Source organism: Euprymna scolopes, chromosome 31 (genome assembly GCF_053919585.1).
Source record: "Euprymna scolopes isolate OS-2025 chromosome 31, ASM5391958v1, whole genome shotgun sequence".
In the NCBI taxonomy this organism is placed as follows: Eukaryota; Metazoa; Mollusca; class Cephalopoda; order Sepiida; family Sepiolidae; genus Euprymna; species Euprymna scolopes.
The window spans coordinates 31,215,327-31,236,249 of NC_136512.1; the positions used below are offsets into that span (position 1 = coordinate 31,215,327).

The 20,923-nt window shown below is 35.0% G+C and overlaps 1 protein-coding gene across 4 annotated transcripts in view; it reads right to left on the reverse strand.

The window, feature by feature from the left end:
- Positions 1–20,923, reverse strand: part of LOC145255674 (integral membrane protein GPR137B-like) — a 285,828-nt gene that overhangs the window by 199,454 nt on the left and 65,451 nt on the right. For 2 of the 4 annotated variants that reach the window (XM_080114237.1, XM_080114236.1), the window contains exon 6: positions 3,811–3,942. The exons of the other annotated variants lie outside the window; for them this stretch is intronic. In XM_080114237.1, coding sequence (XP_079970363.1) covers positions 3,811–3,942 — 132 coding nt within the window. The remainder of the gene's footprint in view (positions 1–3,810; positions 3,943–20,923) is intronic. 4 annotated transcript variants of the gene reach the window in all.

A 20,923-nucleotide genomic window follows, 5' to 3' on the forward strand; every position in this document is an offset into this window, starting at 1 on the left:
AGTACACATTAAAAATCAGTAACAAAATACACTACAATATATAATACACATGTATATAATCAAATAACATTATAAATAACACCATAAGGTGAGGTAAATACTGTAACCAGGGACCAAAAAAATGTTGTATTCCACATTGTAATCTGATTAAAAAAAACGTATCCTAGGGCCACTGTATCCCGGGGTTCTACTGTAAATAAAATATGAATGTAAGGATTCAGTGTTAATTTAATAATCCTAACATTAAAAAAAAAAAAAAAAAGTGTGTGCTTATTAGTGATGGGACGATTCCAATATTTTTTCTGATTCCAATACAATTACTGATTCAGATTCTTTATAAATCTCTAAATATTTAACTATTGCCATTTTTTCTCCTGATTACTGTAAAAACACATGTTAAATGTGCAGATATTTTCTCAAACATAAAAACAAACTTGTGAGGGGATGTGATCTATAGATATTTTGTTTTACTGGTTGTTTAAAATCAATAAATATCTATTTTTTTTTTTTTTTAAATATTGCTACCAACACTGGTGGAGTTTGTTTTAAACAAAATCAAATAAAAACAAAATTAAAAAAAAAAAAATTAAAAAAAAAAAAAAAAAGGCAAAAGAATCATTTTTGCCATCGGAAATAGGAACAAATTTTTCTGATTCTGATACACCTGAAACTTCTAATTTTTCTGATTTTTGATTTCAATTAATCGTTCAACACTAGTGCTTATATAGTATTGGTGAAAATCACATTCTAAGTAAAATCTGATATATGTGCATATCATGAGAAAAATTAGTATCCTAAAAAAAATCATGAAAATTTTTCAAGTTGAAATTTAATTAAAAATGAAAATCAATTTTTGTATTTTGTCGATCTGACATTCATTAACAGACCGACTTATCTCCCCCTGCTTTACAGGATTTCTGCTCTTATCATTGGCAGATTGACAAAATAGGATAAAACTGTTAGTACTTATTCAATTTGATACTTATGGTGCAATTAAAAGTGAAGAAAATACAGATGTATGTACCAGTCATAGAACAAAGACGAAATATTCCAAAAATCATGTAATTTGATCAAGTATTTTTTGTTTTTTTTAATTCAAGAAATCAAATTTTACTCCATGTCAACGAGAGGGTAAAAAATAGTGACCATAGCAAAGTCAAGAGGAGTCAACAGACTTTCAGTTCAATAGGGGGGAGAACGTCAGAAAAACAACCAAAATGCAAGGATAATTTATTAACATTATGTGTATTAAAAAAATTTTTTCCAGAAAATAACATTTTCAAATTATGAAATCATTTATTTTTAAGAAGGATCATTTTATATAAGTTAAAAACAAAGTTTGCTAAAAAAAAAAAAAAAAAAAAGGGCCTTTCTCTAAATTTGGAATTTAACTCTTTTCTATGTTTTGTCTGGCTGATTTTAATTCCAGAGCAAGAATACAGCTCCCATCTTCACATAGCACTACACACACTAAAAGTCTGATGGAAGATGCCAGAATCTATTTTTAGATGGTGTGTTTTCAGCATCAGGGGATTGCTGTGATTGGGCATACAAGCTATCAGATATGACTTAACTGTGCTAATGCTTTTTTTATTTGCATTCAACAAATAAAAATACTTATTTGGTAATGACATTCAGAGTGTGGCATTACCTTCTCTTGAAGGAGAGGTAATGCCAAACAAAAAATATCCTGTATAATAAGTTTCTACCTTTTTCGGTATCTTTGTAAGTAGGCAGGGAATTGTCTTTTGGTTTGTTATACTGATTCACCTGCTAATATTTATGTGATTTATAATTGTGTGTGTGGGGGGGGGCATTAGCACAAGCAGGAAATAAAGGTCAAATGAGAGGTCAGGTAGCTGACCATTAGGGGTTATTGTTTCCTGTGGCACAAGCTATCAGATATGACTTAATTGTGCTCATGCTTTTTTTCATTTTCAGTTGGTGAAAGACATTTATATTTGGTAGTTACAAAGCGTGGATCTCCCCTTGAAGGGGAGATAATGTATCAGATACTCTTCAGTATTTTTTTTTTTTTTTATATTCGAAAGTTGGAAGAACGAGAGATGTAAGGAGCAATTATTGGATATGCATCTATTTGACGGCGAGTTTCAGAGTGTAGCCCTGTTGGAGGGTGGGAGTAATGTCACACATAAATTCGGCATATTAAATTCTTACCTTTTTTTTTTTTTTTTTTCAGAATATTTTTAAGGAGGTGCATGATTGTCTTTCAATTTGTTACACTGATTTTATAAAATGAAAAGGGAACAAAACAAACAAAAAAATCTACGAGTTATGTTTTCATTCTCATGAGTGATATTGCAAAACAAAAAAACAAAAAAAAAAAAACTTTCAGATTTTTAATATACTAAACATATCTATGTAACATAATCCTTTATCTGTATAAAATCCAAATACGTCCTAAAACGGAGTATCATTGCCACATCTGTAAATGAGCTGCTGCGAGCATTCTGTTCTGACATGGCAGAGTTTAGAACCAGTTTCGAAACCTAGTAGGTGGTGCTCTTCTTTTTATCCCTGCAAACTCTTTTCTACATAAAAAACGTTGCAAGTTTGTTCTACCGTTATTTTAATAGCAAGTGCTCGTCTGATCTTCAATTTATCATTTCCCTCTACCAAACTTTCACAAAAATATAAAATGGAAAGAAAACAAACAAAAAAAAAAATGACTGGCAATGTCAAACCGTCTTCTTGTCGATACAACACACGAAAGTCTTTGTTTCTTTCCTCAACTTGCAACAAATCCTCGTGCATTCGATATTATCTTCCACCGTTCATTCTCGTTCTAAGCTGTTCAATAAAAACTCAACTTAACTCTCATACTTTAGAATTCGTCCCATTTAACAGTTACCAAATGTGTACATATGCAAATTAATGGCATACGATGTTCACTAATGAACAACTGACAAAATTATGCTTGTCTTTTCTTTTCTACATTTTCTGCTGGCATTTTACAGGCTAAGCAAACTCCACATCAGTGATGATTTCTATTACAGTTTTAGCAATACCACAAATTTCAAGGGGGGGGGCACATTAGTATGTAAACAGGAAATAAAGGTCAGTTGAGAGGACATGTAACTTTAGGGGTCATTGTCTCCTGGGATACAAGCCATCAGGTATGATTTAATTGCATCCATACTTTTTTTTTTTTTGATTAGCATTTAATAATAGACATTTATTTGATAGCGAGATTCAGAATGTGGATTCTCCTTAAAAGTAATCAAACACCGAAATCTTGTACAAGTTCCTACTTTTTTTTTTCAGATTAGCGAGGGGGGGGGGGCGCCTGGCTTTGACCGGGCGTAAAATACACTTAAATATATTTCAATTTGTCCAGAGTTCGTATATATTATTATAGACTCGTGATTTCAAAAGTTAAGGAAGTATTTAGGTGCCATCAGCTAGAATTGAAACTGTAGCAAAGTTGGTGACGTTACCACTGTACCAACGTGACATGCATATAAGCTGATTAAAAATTCAAAATATTCAAAAATAAAATGAATGTACAAAATGTTTAACGATTTTTTTTTTTTCAATTTTGACCCATTTTTGACCCCTTAAAAATAATTTTAATCAGCTAAAGACCCATTAAAAACCTGTCAAAAATCTGATTTGACGTCCCTAGTGCTGCTCTGCGACTTTTAGTTTTGGAGGCGATAGAGTTTGAAAATATGACAGACCGACAGACAAACAACATATAGCCGTTTATATATTAGAATATCATGCACTTCTTTACGAATAGTCTTTCAATTCACTGATTCCATGTTTTAGCAAAGCTCACACACTTACCATATTCTTGGATTTGTAAGGTTTCACACGGAAGAAAGCAAGTACTGCAACAAGGGGAAGGAATTCCCAGATGGTCAATACGGTCGTGAAGGATAGATAAGCATTGCCTTTACTTAGATTCACAACATCAGCCTAGATTGAAAAAAAAAATAAATAAATAAAAAAACAAAGAAATAAAAGCAATCGTTTTAAGGAATTGATTTGAAAATTTTTAAAATTTAGAAAAAAAAAAATGGTTGAAAATTAAGTAGAACTTATTCTTCAAATAGAAGTCATAGTAGTTATGTGTCCTCATATTATGTTTCATACAGAGGCAGGAGTCACCAGAGAGAGCAGTTGGATTTTTAGAGTGCTACTTCCTCCCCAATAGGAGGAGAAGGAGGTATGGGGAGTGGTTTTATGTGTATGCATGTATCCTCTTGTTTTTAAAGCCCAATTGTAATTTTGACGTTTCTTTATTGTTGTTTATGAAAGCTGTTATTGACAAATAGAAGATGGCTACCACGACAGAGAAAAGATAGAAAATCCGGCTGCCTCATCACCATTGCAACTATAGGAAATTCAACTAGCTATTGACAAAGCAGATGCACCGTGAAGAACACCCCAGATATGCTACACTAAAAATTAGCCTTCCATGTAAACAATAAGTTTGTATATATATATATAAATTATGGCTATATAAATGACATATGTAGAAAAATCAAGGACACTCACACTTTTGTTCTGTGCAAAACCCGAATGCATTTTTATTCATGGAATTTTAGTAGTTCTGAGCTTGCTTTCATTATGTTGGAAGAGTCAGCCTCAGTGCCGCGGTGGTTGTGTTGGTCGTGGCTTCAGAGTGACCAAAAGAGCCATTATATCAGATACAGGGTTCTACATTGCGAGTGAAACGGTCGCATTTGCGAGTGAATTTTCAAAGTGTCGACTAGAAATAATGAAACGCTTATCTTTTGGCGATTGTATTTCTTTCACTGACAATCTTCCAAAGCTCACTAATTGAGTGAAAAATATCTTTCCAACTTTTTTTTAATAAAACGAACAAAGTTAAATTATTTAAAAAAATAAAAGTTTAACGCAAGCTGTTGAAAAAAAAATCTGCAGAAATTATCTCGATCTAGATGTTATGCCTTTAAGTATATCAACACAAAATTTGTTGTAAATTTAGAATTAAACTTATTAAATGATACAAAAAATCTTTATGATGCACATAATCGTCACAGAACGAAGATGTCAATCACGTGGGTTTGGCTAGTAACTTTTCTATTTGGCTAGTAAACGAAAATATTTAGTTGTCAAAGGTCAACTAAAGATAAATTTGTCCACTGAGCCCTGAGATAGGTCTTCCTTAGACTTGGTACTTGACGGAAATAACCAGAAAAGATTGGCCGAATGTTTCTCAATTTTTAACAAATGCACTGTTTTTCTATGAAGGCTATCTTTATATAAATTGTAAAGAAAAAAAAATTGATTTCAATCGTGTAGGTCAGGATTAGGGTTAGATACATGGTTGTAATTCTATTGTATTTCCATGTTTTTTTTATTAAAAAATTTTTTTTTATTACATTTTCACCCCCAAACAAGGCATATTGCCACTTTGATGTAGAGGACTACTATAAGGGACCTAAGTTCCAGCGGTACTATATAAGGAGTTTAGCAGCAAGATGTCTGTTCATATTACACTTGAACTTCTGCATGTCAGTACAGTTGGGGAAGCAGGAAACCGGAAGAGAATTCCAAAATCCTGCTGTTCTGGGGAATAAGCTATTAGAGTAGAAGGCTTTCCTACATCTAAGGATCTCAACTGCGTAGGGGTGGGACTTTGCTGCTTGTCGGGTTTGTCGGGGGTATTTTCGTCGAGGGGGTACAAGTGCTTGTAGTTCGTCAGAGCATTCACCATTAAAATACTTGTAAAATAGGCAGAGGGATGCAACATTTCGTCGGTGGGACAGGGGATGAAGTTTAGATGACAATTCAGGACCTATTAGGTTGGCGACTCTCTTCTCTGTCCAGTAGTAGCAGATGCAGCAGCCCAAATGTGACAGCAGTACTCCATACATGGGCAAATGGTGGCTTTGTAGAGGTACAAGATACTTTCAGGTGTAATTAACTTCCTAACACGATAGAGAGAACCCACCTTCTTTGCAGCAGCCTTAGCTATGATCTCAATGTATCTGTTCCAACTCATGTTTCCTGTGAACGTTAAGCCAAGGAGCTTGAACGAAGTGCTCTCAGCCATAGCTATTGGTGGTTGGTAAGGTTTCATGTAATTATTAAAGGAAACTAGCTTTGTCTTGGCAGCGTTGAACATTACCATCCATTTATGACCCCATTCCACTACAGACTGAAGATCTTCCTCTAGGGTTTCGGCCATTACCTTAGATATGTACTCATTAGTTTTCCCCACATGCTTGCTATAGAGAGTGGTGTCATCGGCAACTATACCCATCTCAGAGACAATTTCATCAGGTAAGTCATTTATGAATATCAGAAATAATAAAGGTTCAAGGATCCATCCCTGAGGCACATCTGCATTTATATCAAATTTTTTGGACGTATGCCCATTGAGGACAACCCGAATTCTTCTCTGATTTAAGAAGGATCTAATTATGCTAAACATTCGTCCAGGATTTTATTTTCATAAGACCATCGTGCTATACCCTGTCAAAAGCCTTAGATATATCTAGGGCTACTGCCCTCTCCTCCCCTGCCTTATCCAGTGCTTGGTATAAACGTTCAGAGATTACAGCTAGAATATCTGCAGTAGAACGGGTTTGCCTAAATCCATATTGGTGGTCTGACAGAAGTTTAGCAGCTGTAAGATGGCAGACTAGAGCTTGATTAATTAAGGACTCAAATATTTTGGTGAAAAGAGAGAGGAGGCTAATTGGGCGATAATTTAATGGGTCAGTTCTTTCGCCAGAGTTTTTGTAAACTGGTACCACAGAAGCAGTTTTCCAGCAGCCAGGAAAGCAAGATTCGTTAAGGCATTTGTTAAAGAGTTTAGAAAGAACAGGAGCGACCTCAGCGGAGCATTTTTTTGATAACACAGCTGGGATGAGGTCAGGTCCACATGCTTTTGAGGTGTCTAGGTTTTTTATAATATCATGTACTTGGGAGGGCGTGATCTTTAGATCATTTAGTGTGGTTTCTGTCTGCAGAGGAAAATCACACAGGGAATGGCTTGCTGGGTCCAAGGTAGAGTTTGAGGCAAACTAACTGGCAAGCATGTTAGCTTTCTCAGTTACTGTGCAAACAACCTCATGATTCTTTGATAGTGGGGGTATTGTTGATTGCCCATTATTTACTACACTGCTGCAGATTTTCCAGAAATCACAACTTCCTAACTTTGCGCTTCAATGTGTTTCCTGTTTTTTTCTGTTGCTACTTCTTTCTTACAATTATTTCTAGCTTCTATATATTTTTGTCTGTTTGTACAAGACTTATGTCGGACAAATCTAAGGTATGCATGTTGCCTCTGAGCAGTGGCAGATGCGCATGTAGAAGTAAACAATTGAGGAGAGCGGGGCTTACTATAGAACTTCCGTGTAGGAACATATACTTCAATTGCTGCTTTGAACCATTCAGTAGTCTCATTTGCACACTGTTCTGCTGGAAGAGAAAAGATATTTCCCCATGGGGCGTCTCTGATGTGATCTCTAATGGCTTCCCAATCAGCCTTATCGAAGTACCTTGTCGTTTTGAGCTTTGGCTCTTCAACTTTGGGTTGAGAGTTTATAGTAATGCCTATCATTATCACGATGTGATCAGCATTCCTGAGTGGGCAATGAACATTTGTTACACAATCATCAGGAACTGTTGTCAGACAGAAATAGATCCCAAAGTGAGGCTTGCTGGTCCTGGCGATCTGGGAGACGGGTCAGGAATGTTACTGTCTGTGTTAGGGAATGGGATATAGCAAAGTTATGGATGACGCTACCAGCTGTGTCAGTGTAGTTAGAGAAGCCAAGCCAATTTCTGTGGTGAGCGTTAAAGTCACCAAATGTATTTAGGCGCTAGTGTCAAGGGAGAGTGTTACATCTATGCTGTCAGAGACATGATTGATTATAGTACAGTCCTGGGTTGATGGAGAGCGATAAAGAAAATGCAGGTAGTTAACGCTATGTTGTAAAGTTAGTTTAAAGCACATGAAGGGCTGGTCACTTGATTCTAGTTTAGACATGGAGAGGGTCTTACGAATATAGACTTGAGTCCGTGCATGTGTCTGTCAGAGTTCTTATGACAAAGTGAAAGATAACCAGACAAGTTAAAGATGTTAGATGGGATGGAGGAGTGCAAGTTAGTTTCACTTAATGCTAATATATCCGGGAAGTTTGCTAGGAGAAATGATTCTACATCATCTAAGTTAGTTCTAAGTCCTCGGATATTTGTAAATGCAAGCCTCAAGGGAGGAGGTGAATTGTTTGAGTGTGTGTCTGGTTTGAACGTTTTTTGAATCGAGTTGTTATTTCATGTTATTCCATAGTTTTTCAGATCTAGGGTGAGGTGTTAGGCAAAACGGATGTGCATCGCCACCATCATACAACATGAGTAGACCATCAGTCGGCTCCTCATCCACAGGAATGCCCATCAGAGAGGAGTGCAGGGTCCCTTCGCATGCGCGACATGCCACTACAAACATCCCAATATTATACAACTGATGATAGAGCAGCCGCTCTAAGTGCTACCAAAAAGTTAGGGCTCCTGTACTGTCAGTCGGAAATAGTAACCAGCAACTGTCAAACCGGTACCTTCAAACCTGTCAGACAGGAGTGGCCCAGTTCAATCATGTTAGCATGTATGGTAAACAAGCACCTGACAATTACTATATTGTCCAATTGACCACTGTACACTTTGTAACCCTTATCTTTGCGTGGCCCCTGCACCTTGATAAGTGGTGATCCCTATGTAAAAAAAAAAAGTAGTTATGTTCTCTTGGTTGAAGATAAACACATACGAAGCCCTAAGTATATTAGCAAGCTGCACTTTTCCTCCTATACTTTTTGTGATTATGAGTTGTAGGCAAATTCTAACTGATACATGGTCTGAATTTCATTGAGGTTCAATGCAAGCTTATCATCCTTACCATCAGGCTTGAAGAGTTTTAAGTACTCACTGGAATGAGTTTTAAGTACTCCCTGAATTAAATTGTGGTTTCAGCAAGTGTTATCCAACATCCATTAGGAATCAGGAATCTTAAGAAACGGATAAATTAAGCTTCATCCAACACCTGTTTTTTGAAGCTGCCAAACTTAAGTGAAAGGATAAGTTGGTAATCTGCAAAACTATATGCAGATATGTAGTCATGTGGGTTAGAGTTAGGGTTAGGGAACTTATAAAATTAACAGGATTTGAACTCTCATAGTTAAGTGAAGAAAAAAGTGCAGAGAATGACCCGATTCTTTGTGGATACTGCATTGGCACATTGCAGCAGCTTATAGAAACTACCAGAATATGTTAAAACATTCACAACAAACACTCATTTAACTACAACCACTGCCAACAATTTCCCCTTGCTCTCTCTCTGTGCCAAAATTTAAACAAATTCCATGAACAAAGTTTCTTTCCTAGAACTATGCAACTCTGTACCGCTGGTCTGCTTTTCAGCTGACTGCAACATGGTTGTCTTCAAGTTCAATGTAAACAAATTCTTGTTGAGCCGTCCCCTTAAATAATTAAATAGTACCCAATATCACTACTGATTATTATGCTGTTGTCTAACTGACCACACTCATGAACCCTTATACTCGAGTGGCCTTCAGGTCTTGATAAGTGGTGACTTTCTTGTAAAAATAAAAAAGAACCCTAAAGTCATTTAAAAGATGCAGGAGAAAAAAAGACATTTACAATCTAACGCTGAATTAACACCTTGTTAAATCAAATTAAATCCTCTAACACGCACAACCTAAAAGATAATATTTTAAAAGTAGAAAAACTCCTCCAAAAATGCAAACTAGAATTGTCTACAAGAACCTGCTGTTAGGTAAACGCTGGGCAACGCTGGGTAGAAAGCATTTATTCAGCTATCTGTTTATCTAGTTATCTATTGGTCTATCTAATTATCTATTTGTCTAGTGGAATAAATAACAGAGATTGAATCATGGGAACCAATAATTTAAGCGAGCATGCAGATGTAGAAAGGGTCAAACGGTCATGTTGTGAAATGTATCAAATTTGGTTGACCGGTCAGTTTGCACCGGAAGTATCTAAATAGGAACCAGACATGACGTGTCAAATGTTCCGGTTTGAATAAGCCGAGTTAAGTTTAGTTGAGTTGGGTTTGAGACACTGAGGAAGCAAGATGGGTTAAACAGGTCTCTCCATAAGGGGGCGATGGTCTTCAAATAGATGCAGAGAGACTCCACATGTCCGAGATTGTCGATTTTACTCCATGCTGCCGAAGTATGAAGAATTCTTGATAAAATTATTTATTACAGGAAATAGAATGTCATAACAATTAAATGACAGTCATTCGGAAGAAAAAAAAAATGTAAACATGACACACAAAATAATACATACGCTATCATATTAATCTATCTATATATATAAAAGTGAAAGTGTGTCTGTCTGTATACATTTCCATACGCAATAACTGTCAATTTTCAGTCTACAGACTCGAAATTTTATATACAGGGTACTGATATTTGAGAAAATCTTTGTAGTCCATTTTCAGCCAGAAATTTGGCTGTTAAGGGGTCAAAGTTCAATGATTTGACCTTTGAGAATCTAGAAAACTCCTCCGCCAATTTTGGGTATAAGCACTTGAAATTTTAGATATAGGTTCCTTGGACATGGATCTAACTTAACTTTATTTTAGCCCAAAACAATAAATGTTAAAGGGTCATAATAGGGATCAAAGTTTAAAAAAAAAATTGACCGCTATTTTTTTTTTTTTTGTTCAACATATACCTCCAAACACCCGGGTAACATTGAGCTGAAATGCTAGTATATAGATAAACCCAATTCTTTAAAACAAGCTATTAAGTTCTTGCCGTTTTTTAAATTTACACTTTTTAAAAGTAAAATAAGAACTAACAACTATTTAATCAAATAAATAAATTGAAATAACTTGAACTAAAACCAAAACCAAAATATAAAACAATTTTTAAAACAATATATTTTAAAAGACAACAAGAACTTAGTTGTCAAACCCAATCTACATAATTATAAAACTCAAATAACCTTGTAACGAGTGATGTAACCCACTTTCCGGTTTACGACATCCGGTTGTGCATGCGCGCATAAAAATTAACCCATAACAACGTAAACAAATATACACAAATCGCTTATTTTTCAGATTTTGACCTGGGCACTGAAATATTAACGTTATTATTTCGAAATTATTATTTAACATGGGAAGAGAGGGGGTGTTTTGCAACTATTCTTTATTACAACTATACTGTCGCTATTTTCTTACAACTAAACAACTTTAACCCGGTGACAAACATAACAATTGTAGTAAAATCAAGACTACTACTCTCTATCCGTCTCTTTTCCTTCCTTCCTTCCTTTTTTATTTACATTTCTAGATACAAAATAGTCGTTTGAGAATGGTGAATTTGTTGACACTTTTACTTATCTGTTTCGATATTAGTTTTATTTTATTTTATTTATTTAAGTTTTATTTTTTTGCTTCAGGTTTTATTAATTATGTTTTTTTAGATTTTAAGTTTCTATAACTTGGTTGAAGGATTCCAATATAGGTTTTTCATTCTTATATTTCTCATCGATAGGTTCATGTGCGTTTCTGCTGCTAAATGACTTTCGTTGGCGTTCGATTCATAGGAAAATCATGTTTAATTTTCGATTTTTGAGCGATTATTCGGAAAAATAGGTAACTTTACATGAATAGGGAGGATTTTTTTTTTTTCATGTTTGAATGATCCATCCGTGATTTTTCATTTTAATATACTTTCGTAGAAATGTTTCTGTTATGTCAAAAAAAAAAAAACCAAAAAAAAAAACCCTATTTTCTTTACGTCACAAGTGTCACGCTCATACATGAATTCCATAGCTAATATAACATACTGACCCAACGGGTCACGGGTAGTCTAGTATATAATAAAAACAAACTAATGAAAAGAAAATCTATTTCATTGCTAATTAAGATGACGAAGCTAGGATCCTATTTACTATCAACAAAAGAATCCAAATAAATTTTCAGGAAAAAAAAAAAAAACCTTACACAATAGACATAAACCTCCCACTGTTTGTCAGCAGGCATTCACATTAACCCACTGCGAACAAATGCAGATTTTATCAAGCCTCGTTTTAATTTGTCGGCTTTGAGGCCATGCCTTATTCCTTTTGTTTTGACCTTTCACCTGAAACAGTGACAACAAATACGTTTGGTGACTTTTAATAAGCAACAATAGTCATAAAAGCTATTTCTATTTTGTCGGATAGAAAGCTAGTTAATAAAGTATTTTTCTATTGTCTTTTGACGTTCAATTATCACGCAGCGTTTTGTGATAGTTTTTTTTCTTCTTTTTGTTGTGTTGGGGTTACTCAGCATTTTTTTTTCTTCTTTTTTTACAATAAAGTCGAGCAATGTGGTTTTTCATGAAACGCAGATATTTTGTGACAGACGATAAAAATTGTCACAAAGCAGCAAACGCAACAGCACAGAGTTTAGAAACAACGATATTGTTTCTTGGACTAAGTCAAATTTAGCCTTAAAAACAGAACAGAACATCGGCCTTTATGTTGCTACATTGCTATACAGGAATATTTCACCTAACTAAAGTTGTAAGGTTGCACAGGAACCAACACGTTGTACGCCTCAGTCGCAAAGTGAGCAAAGAATAGAAATGAACTTAGACTCACTTCTTCTGTTGTACAGCAACATTTATTTCCTCATTTTTTTTTTTGTTACCACTGTGACGTCCCTCACATGATCATCTTCTCAAACATAATTCATGCCTTGCACGTGATCTCGAAGTTCTTTTCCATCTCTAACGTGATCTCCCTTTTAAAACTTTTCATTTTCTCTACTGGTGTCGTTATTTCGCATGTATTTGCATACACGCGTCCGCACTAGGTTACTACGTAACTTAAAAGATGCGAGAGATAAACTAAACACATTTACAATCCAAATTAAAACCTTGTAAAATCAAATTAAAAAAAGATATACTTTTATTTAAAGTAAGAAAGCTCCTAAAATCCATGCTAGAATTGTTTGCAAGAACCTGCGATGCAATGGATAAAAGTGCTAGATACAATCAGTAACAGTATTCTAAAAGGTTGAAGGTTAAATTCTCAGTATGCTTGACAGAACGAGAACAAGCCACCCCCAATGATTAAATAAAAGGGAACCTGTTCAAAATTCTGTACAGATTTGATAAGTTTGGGGGAGTCGATAATCGCTCTATAATCGAAAATTAAACAAAATACAAGTAGAAAACCACCCAAGAAATGTCACCAATTGTGCAAAAAAATAATTTTAAAACAGTATCTTGTTAAATTTTGGAGATAAATAAAACAGTAATTTATCTTGCCTTTGGTAACATTTGTTATATATTTGTTTTGTCTTTTTTTATCACTTTTTCGTTTTGTTGTCTCCTGCAAAGTGTCAAGAGATTTTTCTCTCTGATTAGAAACGGGAGTGATTCTATAAAAGTTACCTTTGACATTGTTTGATTTAAAAGATTGGTACTTTTTTTTTTTTAGTTATTTAAGAATGGGGTGGGGTAAAAATGGCATTTGGATTCTGGTAGACATAAAAAAAAACAAAAAAAAAACAAAACAATAACTGAAAGATCAAACTTCATCTTGTGACTTAGACAAGAAAATCCAAACTAAACTGTCATCTGTCTGATAAACAAATCCTACGCAATCGGGTGACAATTTCCTGATTACTTATATGGCAAGAAACTTCCAAAGTTGTCTCACACAGAAGAACGAGACATCTTTTTGCATGGTGATAAAAGATGCATACCCTCCTCCTCGCTAAAATCACTAACATTTATGGTGAAGCAAGGGTTGCCTAATCATTAACCAAGACAATGTATTTATACATCAATTTGGGAATCCTACTGATCCATCTTCTAAAAATGATTTCAGTTTTCTTAAAATTATGGTAGCCTTGGTGCGAAGAGAAATTATTTCATATACGTTATAAAATACCTATTGAGAGTATGTTAAATGGTTTCATATATGCATTTAAATTACCCGTCCGAGGGTAGGTAAAACTATTTTAAATATGTGTTATACATTACCCGTCCTCGCGAAGGTAAAATTATTTCATATACGTGCTGCAGATTAACTATCCTAGAGAAGGTACAATTATTTCATACATGTGTGATACCCGTCCGAGGGTAAGTAAAATATTTTTTTGCTCAAAATAACAAATACATAGACATCAAAAATTTCTCAATCCTAAGAATAACAGATATGTTCAAAATCAATTTCAATTTTCTCATTGTTTTATACAGTCCCGAGCAACGCTGGGTAGCCCTACTAGTAAAAAATAAAGATAAGTCAATCCGTGCGTCAAGTGATTATATTATATATTATTCTTTTGTGAAAATATATATATATATATATATATATATATATATATATGGGGAAAATACGGTTATTCAATTATATTTTACCCATCATTTATACTAATCCTTTAATTTAATAAGCTATATACAGTGCTGGCAAAAGAAAGTCCGCACTTGTAATTTTTTTAAAAAACTGCAAATTTAAGCTAAATTTAATGCAACAATTTAAACAATCTATACCTCATTTGATTCACATTCTATTCCTCTATGATTTGACCTGTCCATATTTAACTTAATTGAAATATTCTAGTGTTCACGTCAATTCAAAAAAATAACTTCAAATTGAGGAGGCAAAAAGAAAGTCCGCAGCAACAAATTCGCTTAAAACCAGCTTAAATTATCGCCCCTAATCCAGTTTAATATATCCACCAACAGGCAACAAAGCATCTCTAATCGTAATTGTTGTTGTTCCAGGTTATACAACGTAACATTTAATCCATATGCCATGACTTTCTCTTAGTGATCGTCAGGAGCTCATTAATCTCCACCTTTCTGGTTTATCCAATCGAAAAATTCGGCCGCAGATTAAAATGTGATGAGAAAACAATACGAAAGACTGTGCACAAACACCAAAACACCGGCAGTGTTCGTGATGCCCCTACATCTGGTCGTACTAGAGTTACTTTTAACAGGGAAGAGGCAATGCTATCAAGATCCACAGCTTGAGAAACAGATTTGAAATGGCTCCCCAAATCCAACAACAGTGCAATCTTTTTAAAAAGTGCTCTCTTTCTACTGTCAAGAACAGATTAAAGGAATTTAATTTGCGAGGATATGCTGCAAGACGCAAGCCAATGATTTCTGTAAAAACCAGAAAGCGCCATCTGGACTTCGTCAGATGCAATGAAGATCATGACTATTCATATTTATCAAAAGTGCTTTTTAGCGACGAAAGCAAGTTCAATAGGCCAGGCAGTGATGGTAGGCAGTACGTTCACCAGAGGAAAGATGAAGAATTTAATCCTAAATGCTCAGTTTCAACGCTGCAAGGTGGTGGAGGTTCAGTTTTGGTGTTGGGCATTATTAGTACCAATGGTTGAACGCCTATAGTTCGCTTGCAAGCTCGAATTAATTCGACCAAGTACATTAATATGTTGACTGAGCATTTTTTACCCTACTTTGGTCGGAATTTGGATGATAATCCCATCTTCATGCAGGATAATGCTCCCATTCACACAACTGGCAATGTCAAGAGGTTCCTGGAAGAGCATGATATTCCGTGTTTGGATTGGCCTGCACAATCTCCAGACTTCAATTGTATCGAAAACGTATGGCATTGCATCAAGCAACAGCTACACAATGATAAAATTTCAAATTTGGAAGAACTTTGGACAAAAATGAAAGAAAAGTGGGGTGCCCTCTCCCCAGAGTATTGCTGCAGTCTAATTCAAGGAATTCCCTCAAAATTGCAAGCTGTCAAATTGCAGAAGGGCTATGCTACTAAATATTAACTAGTTCATTGTGTTCTTGTTGTATTTGTGTTGCATTCATGTCCTAAAGTTACATTGAAATAACAATTTTCCATTGTGCGAACTTTCTTTTTGCCTCCTCAATTTGAAGTTATTTTTTTAAATTGACGTGAACACTAGAATATTTCAATTAAAAGTCAAATATGAACAGGTAAAATTATAGAAGAATAAAAGGCGAATCAAATGAGGTATAGTTTGTTTAAACAGTTACATTACATTTAGCTTAAATTTGCAGTTTTTGAAAAAAATTACAAGTGCAAACTTTCTTTTTGCCGCATGTGTATATATATATATATATATATATATATATATATATATATATATATATATATATATATATACACACACACTAGCAAAAGTACCCGTCGTTGACTGGGTTCAAAAACAGCCTACAGAAAATGGACTGATTTATGAAAGTATGATAGGTTATGAAAAGGAAGGGTTGTAAAGAGATAGCTTCGAATTTGGGGGTATCAAAACCAAAGCAAAATATGATGGAAGTAAAAATAAAATAGATAAACCCCATAATTTATTATACCATACCTGTTCACACTGAAACACTTATCACAATATTCTGTGAATCTATATTAAAAAAACCTTGTTAATCTTTGTGACACATTTCCATTCTATGGAGGTCAGGCGGGAACGAACACCCCATAATTTTATTATACCATATTTCTTCAAACGGAAACATAATTATCAAAGTATACTTACGCAGATAGATATGAAAAGTCTTTATTGAAGTTTGTGCCTATTTCCATTCTATGGAGGCCAGGCACGAACGCAGACCCCACAATTTTATTATACCATCCCTATTTAAGTTAAAATATACTTATCAAAGTATTTTTATGTACATCTATATATAAAAAAAAACTTGTAAACGTTTTTTTTTCATTTTTTCTTATTTCCATACTTTGTGGACCAGGCGCGTACGCAGACCCCACAATTTTAATGAATCATCATTATGCCAGATCAAACATACCCATTCCTGTGTCTCGATATATCTATCATTATATGTGATCAGTTTTCTATAATAGTCAACCATAAAGGAGCCTATTCGTGACCAGACACACAGACGTTCACCTTTATATATATATATATATATATATATATATATATATACACACACACACACACACACATTATATTATAAAACTCAGATCGTCTTGGGCATTGAAACCGTGTATTCTGTTCCGGTTTATGATGCGCATGTGCAAATAAGTAAAAACAAGGCCAGAAAAGCTATCTTTTTTTTTTTTTTTTTTTTTTAAATCGACAACTTACGGCATCGTCTTTTTTCTTCATTTATTTATTTTTAAGTAGATTTACGCATTTTATTTTTCTGCACATCTAATATAAACTAATAAAACGAATACAAATAAATAAATAAAACCGAAAATAAATTTTTAAAAATTGATTTGCGTTACAAATAAATAAAATCGTTCCGCTTAAATGTTTTTTTTTTGTTGTTACATTTTCACCTCAAACAAAGCACATATCGCCACTTTGATGTAGGGGGGGGGCTACTATCAGGGACATTTACAATAATAAAATACACAAACATTTGTTTCATACTTTAGCGGTGGATGTTTTTACCATATTTCTTTTTCATTAGATGTTCATTACTTATTTTTTTTTTTAATTCTAATATAAACAAAACGCTATTAAACCCAAAATAATAAAAAACATTTTTTTTTTTTTTTTTTTTTTTACAAAGGCATCACCACATTATCAAGGCCCAGAGGCCACTCAAGGATAAGGGTTAAAGAGTGTACAGTAGAAATTGGTCAATATAGTAATCATTAGTAATGAAATTTTGGTAAATTTAATAACTTATATGGAACGGCTCATCAAGAACTTATTTACTTTAGACTTGAACACAACCATATTGTAGTCAGCCGGAAAGCAGGAAAACGGAAGACAATTCCACAGGCGTGCAGTTCTAAGAAAGAAGCTTTGTTCATGGAATCTACGTTTAGGTTTAGGCACAGATAAAGAGTGGGGGAAATTATTGATAGTGTTTACAGCGAGACGAGTGTTTCTTGTGAAAGTTTGGCGAGGGGGGACCATAGATTGAAGCTCAGTTGAACACTTTCCATGAAAATAACGATACATCAGAGACAAACTCGCAACATCTCTTCTGTGAGATAGAGGTTGCAGGGGGGAGAAAAGGACATCTCCTACGAGGCTACGAAGTCTATTTTGAAATGTCCCAAATTTTTAAAACGATTAATTTTTAAAACGATTAATTTTTAAAGCGATTACAAGTTGGAATTGTTTTCAAACAAACAAATGTTTTTCTAATGTAAAGCTAAAAACAAACCACTTGATCGACTTACATATTTCAAAAATATTAAAATAATATTTGGTATTTTTTTTTTTTTTACGACCAAACCCAAAGTAGTTTACCTCATAAAAGAAATCAACATCTACTTTTCTTTTTTGGCTAATACATTTCAACGGGCTTTAAAAATTATATATTAAAATATGAAAGAAGGAAGATTTAAAAAATAATAAAAATTTAACATTTTAGAGTAAGGGATTATTTGCCTATGTAAATTTAACGTAAAATGAGCACCCACTTGTTGACCATGTGGCCGTAAACGAGACATGTAATCGTTAGGATTTTTTCAAGGTAGGTGGCAGGAGGGGCCAGATATAGGGAATGGATTTGGGTCACGAGTTTCAAACATGTTTAAAATGCATAGAAACACTCCAAAACGTTGTGTTTAGGGGAAACTGTCCATTATTATTTTTTTAGGACTAGCATTCTGTTAGGACGATACAAAAGTATAATGCAAGGGGGGTAATTCTTTACTTCTTTGGGCAAAGTTGCCTCCCCTTGTTCAAGACCTAGACTTTAAATTCTCGCGAGATCAACGGCTGGAAGCAGAGATTGGAGAGAAAACAGAGTGACTTTCAAAATTGAGAATGAGCATCGTTCCCGTTCGTTCCTGTTATCATACTTGGACTTCTAACCATTCATCTATTATGTTTGAATTGTCGTTATGTGTGTGTCTTCATAATAAACGTATATCGTTATGTAACAGCGAGTGATTTTCACTCTACCACGCGCTCAAGATCAGAGGAGAGAGAATCAGAAAGAACTTTGTCATTTACGGCCTTTGATGCATAGATGTCAACGAATGATTTAAATATGTGTTTTGGGAGATCATTGATGTAGATCAGGAAGGGAGTTGGGCCCAGGATGGACCCCTGAGGGACTCCAGCATTAATACTGTGGGCCTCTGATTTCTGTCCATCAACCATTACTCTTATGAATGTATCTGAGAGAAATGATTTAATGATTGAGTAAACATTTCCAGTGATACCGTAGCTGGAAATCTTGTGAAGTAGGCCCTTATGCCATACCTTATCGAAGGCCTTCGATATGTCAAGAGCAATTCATATCAGCCATCATAAATATGTCAGCTCCAAACTCCTCTCAATAACCTCCTGAAAAAAGGGATTGCATGAAACTGGTCACTAGAATGCAAAGCTGCTTTTGCCAAAAATCAAAGTCTTACTCCCTTCAGATCTTCTGACCAATTTTAATCTATCTTTGGACATTATCGTACTTTCCGATGCTTCTGACTATGATGTTGGAGCTGTGAGCTCTCACGTTTTTCCTGATGCCAGTTAGAAAGCTATCACTCATGTATCTAGGTCATTGACACCTGCAGAAAGGAATTACAGTCAAATCGAGAAAGAAGTTTTGGTGATTGCTGTAAAGAAATTCCATAAAATGATCGATGGATGTCACTTTACTTTGGTTACAGTCAGTAAAGTACCTTTCAACTAATTCGATTGGACATGCAGAATCCCTGTCAAGACTAGTACACACTAGAGGCTACCTGAAGACTGTTATTGCAGCAATATCCCTGGATCCAGAAATCTCTTCAATGCTCACAGCTACGATAAGGGAACTACCGGTTACTTCTGACATGATTAAAGAAGCCACAGCTTCTGACTCTACTACAAGAAGTCATCTCCTACCACCGTACCAAGTGGCCAGTTACTATCATTCTTTAAATGGAAATCTACTTTATCAGAGGTTGATGGTATACTTCTCCTTGCTGAATCGGTCATCATTCCCTCATCATTGCAAAACAGAATCCTAAACCAATTCCATTTCGGACACCATGGCATCAGTCGCGTGAAGACGTTAACATGTGGTTACATTTATTGGCCAAAAATGGATAAGCAGCTGGAAGCTGCGCTAAATATCAGCTAGCAGCTAAACCCTCTCGAAAATCTACACTTTCTTCATGGCATATTCCAGATTCTCCCTGGTCACACCTTCACATAGATTTTGCAGGGCACACAAATGGACAATCTTTTCTGGTTGTTGTAGATGCCTACAGGAAATGGCCAGAGATATTCCAAATGAACCACATTACTTCCGAGGAAACAATTTCCAAACTTCAGAAGATTTTCAGCAGATTTAGCATTCCAGAGACCTTGGTCGCTGACAACAGCACCGCTTTTAGCTCAGTCAAGTTTTCTACTTTCTGCCAACAAAATGGTATCAACCACATTTGCACACCACCATTTCATCCACAGTTGAACGGTCAAGTTGAACTTATTGTGGACATCTTTAAAAGAGCTCTTTTAAAACTCAGGGGAGAAGGGACAACATCAGAAATACTTGAAACCTTCTTGACAAGCTATAGGGCAATACCAAACCCTAACACACCAAGCAATAGCTCACCAGCCGAATGCTTGATTAATTGGATCAAAAGGAACACAAAAATGGAATAACAGTACAATTGCCACCATGGTTCAGTTCAAAGAACGTTCTTACCAGGTCAACAAGTCCTAACTTACCGGAACAACAAAGAGTCATGGACTCAAGGCTACATCGTACGACGAACTGGAAATGTAATGTACAAGGTAAAAATTCTATTTGGGTTTGACACTCCAACCAACTGTGACCATCATATCTCCTAGACAGAATTCCAGATCACTTTATTCCACTAAACATCTTGTTGGACACTTTCAACTTCCCACACCAACCACCAGAAGCTTCTCAGAGCACTGAAGCTGGAGTGCAAAAACTTAACATTCAGAACTCAGTTCGCAATCATTGTCTAACAC